Source organism: Papilio polytes, unplaced genomic scaffold, assembly GCF_000836215.1.
Source record: "Papilio polytes unplaced genomic scaffold, Ppol_1.0 DF822067.1, whole genome shotgun sequence".
Classification (NCBI taxonomy): Eukaryota; Metazoa; Arthropoda; class Insecta; order Lepidoptera; family Papilionidae; genus Papilio; species Papilio polytes.
The window spans coordinates 2,837,563-2,842,185 of NW_013527137.1; the positions used below are offsets into that span (position 1 = coordinate 2,837,563).

The 4,623-nt window shown below is 33.1% G+C and overlaps 1 protein-coding gene across 1 annotated transcript in view; it reads left to right on the forward strand.

The window, feature by feature from the left end:
• The first annotated feature begins 2,553 nt into the window (after nucleotides 1–2,553).
• LOC106106840 overlaps nucleotides 2,554–4,623 on the forward strand; it is a 31,932-nt gene continuing 29,862 nt past the window's right edge. Inside the window, exons 1-2 of the mRNA XM_013287498.1 lie at nucleotides 2,554–2,663; nucleotides 2,736–2,968. Coding sequence (XP_013142952.1) covers nucleotides 2,924–2,968 — 45 coding nt within the window. The 5' untranslated portion in view covers nucleotides 2,554–2,663; nucleotides 2,736–2,923. The remainder of the gene's footprint in view (nucleotides 2,664–2,735; nucleotides 2,969–4,623) is intronic.

The following is a 4,623-nucleotide window of genomic DNA, read 5'->3' on the forward strand; positions in this document are numbered from 1 at the left end:
CTCTTCTGAATCTTGGCACACGAGTCCAACTTTATAATACCGTAATATCTTAAAATAGGACCCGTACTAGATATGAATGACGAAGGAACGGCCAAGTTCGTTAAGTTTAACAGGAGGATATTTTAGAATGAACAAGGATTTACATGGACATATACTAAACTAATGAAACCAAGTAATTGCATACCGGAGTCCTAATATTAGTTCATTTTCTTTTCCCTCTTTTTTCTTATAAGGATATTAGGGGAAGACAAAAATTGATTTGGCAGAGTAGAGGACGGATAAGAAGAGGAAACATCCTCTTGATACGCGTCAAGGTTGGCGAAATAAGAGTATTTTTTGTTGTTAGTTTAATAAAGTTTATATTGTCCTATTGCTAGGAACAAAATCCGCCCAAATGCGAATCTTACTAGTTCAATCCGGAATAAACAAGTTCCGACTGAAATAAGCAACCGTAGCACACTTGTTTCCTTACGCTTCGGGGGAAAGAAAAGTAGGAAGCTGTTCGTATGTCCCGTGCGGCTGCATATGCAAGGGAACGAAGCAAATCTCTCTCGTTCAAAATGAAGTTACGGATCCGTTCAGGAATTGTGTTTTATTTCTTATGCCGTGTGACGCGAGCAAAACTTCCAAACTCGCCTGTAAGAATTGCTTACTAGACTTGCTTTATCGCATATTTCCCGCTTCCGTCAGCTATGAAATAAAAACTCTTTTTTTGCAAAACTAAATTTAAAAGACGCTGTTAAACGGAGTTTTCTGTCTGTAAAACTGTGCTTAAACTTTATACTATCATACAAGTATTTTATCATAATTTAATTATAAACAAACTTTCATAATGTGGAAAACTGACCACCGTAGAGGCACCTTAAGGAGAAGAGGAATAATGTCGGGATTTAAATATTATTATACTAACAAATATCGATCTTACATACGTGCCATATTTGAATGAAGTTACCTTAATTTTGCATGTTTGCAGTCAGTCATAACAATATTAAAATAGTTAAAAACTTATCAGAACGGCATAATGCAGTCTCTTGTTCCACTGTTTCACACGAGGTCGTAACGGTGAGGTAGAGCAATAGATAGTTCAGTACGGCTGCTGCACGTATTATGCCATGATGGACTTGTACCGTTGTAACAGAAGTTTGCGTTTAGTACTAGCAGTACTGTCTACTCTACTACACTGTCTCTGCCCTCGTGTGTAAGCATTAGCATCTATTAAGGCAACTGGCAAGTGTGGGCGGGTTATGCATACGATTAAATTGAACTGAGTGCATCGCTTGTATAAGTATGCAAATTACAACATCGCTCACACTCGTTCCGACGTCGACTGCTATAACTCATTAGAATATAAGCCACGTAACTGAGATGTTTATGGAAAAACGTTTGATCACGACTTCGTGTGAAACGTATGCAAACTAGTATAATAGGTATTTTTAAAAGCTAAACGTAGAGATGAAGCTTTGATTAATTCGATTTATAATGAAAAAAAGATGACTTAAAGATATTTTTATTTATAGTAATAAGCGAAGCGACCATTGCCCATAGATAGAAGGACACAATAGAGGACAAGACGCACAGATAGAGAATAATTCACCTACCTATGCGTTCCGTCTCCCGCGAAATGCACCTTCCCTTCCCATCAATTCCGTGTGCGATAAGGTTGAAAAGGGACAGAAGTATAAAAAAGTCTAAATCGGATTATACACTTAAGTATGTAAATAATACTAACTCGCTAGGAAACAATGAAGGATCAGGGGCTAAAACTTTACTTTGTATAATGAAAATACAAGGCAATACAAACTGCTATTTTGTTGTGAGCTGTTAGGGCGTAGTTATCTTGCCACACAAATCGAGTGCTTATGACAAATTGAGCTTGTGGCATTGAAGATATTTCGTAAGAGGCAAGTAATGTTTTGTGTCACGAACTTAAGTATACCTAAGTATAATGTTTCCAGTCTATTTATATATAAGATCCGTTTGTACTTAAACGTTTGTACTGAAAAATGCCTAATAATAAAACAAAAATTATCTTTGATCCTCTAAGTCGTTAGTTATGAAGACAGAACGTTGGATAATATTCGAATGTTTTGAAATAGATAAGAATAGGAGAGTCAATAAATGGGATTTATTTAGGTTTATCTTTTTTTGTTAAATTACAGAACATGAAATAATATATCAAATAGGTTCGTTCAATCATTCAGGGAAATCAGGCAGCCGTATTATGTTTCCGTATGTAAATACGTTCGTTAGCTTAATTAAAAGAAAACCGACTTTGATGATACGAACGGGAACTTGGGTGATACTTGATTTAAAACTCTTCGTGATATCACATTAATCACATTTGTATCATGAATACAGATGACTAGCATTAATAATCCAAAGATGAGGTGAAAGTTGGCGATTAAAATTCATTTACACGACAACAAATTAAATATTTTATATGTAGGTCATTTATGTTGCAAAACACGAGCCGAATTCCCGCCTATCTAAACAATTAAGTGTCTAACAGTAAACACGATGTGGTTTAGACATCAACGTCTCAAAGCCGGGTCTCGTTTACACTGTATTTCCAAACATCGACACGGCTGATACTCGAGCGATAGGTGATTCCACACGTTCACTTCGCTCAGAGCGCACGCCTCTACAATTCAAATATCGAACAGGTGACAACCCTAAGTCACTTTTAATTTAATTTAAATATGGAACGATTATTAACTTTTTTTTCTATTTTTCAGATGTCCGTGAAGCTTTTACGTACATGATCTGTGTACAGTTGAGAAGAAAATATTGTGCAAAGGTGTAATGAAATGTGAATTTAGTGTTGAGTGTTAAAATATAGTTTCACTTTTGTTTTTGATATTTGTTTCCCGATGAAGTTTCACGTGTAACTTGTTGACGTTTGGTTCTCTGAAAATCGAACGCGATGGAGACTGAAGAACTTACGAAACTTGTGGACGGGATTTATAAGGTAGGTTATTTTTATATTATATCTTGGTTTAAAAATAACTGAATACAGCGAAGTGAAATAATAATTATTTAATATAATTTCAATTAACTTAGTTTTGTGTAAAACTTAATTAAGTATCACAAAATAAGAAAGTACGTAGGAAAAAATCTTATTTTGTGGAAACGTAATCAACTTTTGATATTTTTTTTTCGTTGTAAGTTTTATTACTGTTCCTATTAGAATCTGCTTAGATTAAATCTTAAAAATACATTCAAGTTTTTAAGCATTTTAATTTGAATTCATTAACATGTTTCTAAAAAGTTATTTCCTTGGTATCTTTTTAACGTCACTTTAAATTTATACATAATTTTAATAAAGAATTTTTTGCAATATGCTAAAAGTACTTGGTTTAATGACTTATAAATATTAAAAGTTATTGATTGTTGTATATAAAAGTGAAAATAACATAGCTAATTGAATTCACTTGTAGACGGATCTTCGTACACTTGTAAATGTCAAGGTCAAAAAGTCAACCGACAACTTCGAAATATTTACTTTGGAATATTTTCGTACGATCTCTAACTTGTTGAATACACTTACGTATTTATAGATTAGCATTTACATCGAAAGAATTTTAATAACTCAAAATTGTTTATGGTCAAAAGTTATAAGAAAATATTTGCGAATAGTTTGTTTATTATTAAAATAACAATAATTGATTGGCTCAAAACGTCTATTGAAATATGGTCAAATGAATTGAATTGTTTGATAACACAAATAATATTAATTCATACTCATATTAATTTAATTATACTAAGAGTATAGCTTACATCAACATATGCATAATCTAATAAATCATTAAGGACAACGAAGTTTCAATCTCTCTTTATTATAATATTTTCACTAAAAACCTGTATAATATATCAAACACTAGCTGTTGCCCGCGACTTCGTCCGCGAGGTAATAGAAAACATACGAACTATATAAATAACAAAAACGTACGTATCCCTCGGAAACCGGACATTTCTCGGGAATGAACCTTATCCCATATGTACTCCAGACTTTGTTTTATATCTGTGCCAAATTTCAATAAGATTTGTTGAACCGTTGCACAATAATCGAGTAAACATTAAAAAACTAAATTAATGACTCCCACGGGAACCGTAAATATTTCCGGGGTAAAAAGTAGCCTATGTGTTCTTCCAGACTATGGTCTACATCTGTGCCGATTTTCATGGAGATCCGTTCTGCCGTTAAGGCTACAAACTCTAACAAACATCCATCCATCTATTTAAACTTTCGCATTTATAATATTAGTAAGAAGTAAGATTTTAACATTTTGTTATCAGTTAGGAGAATAACATCCATGGAGAAATTTATATTTCGCCTACGACGCGCAATTATGTCGCCGCTGAATTACAAGATAAACTGGAATTAGTTCAGCTTGGAGACCGATTTGATGTAATAAATAAAGTGTGAAGTGAAGAAAAGTTATCATGATTATTTACTTAATTCATTGTGACAAAATTATTTCACCTTACTGTGTAGGAAATTTAAGTCCTGAGACAGAACGTAAACGTCTTTTAATTATTTTTATCTTGCTTTATTTGTCACAAAAGCTTTCTGAGTTGTCGACTAGATTATATAGGCTATTAAAGTCACATAAAATTAAACTG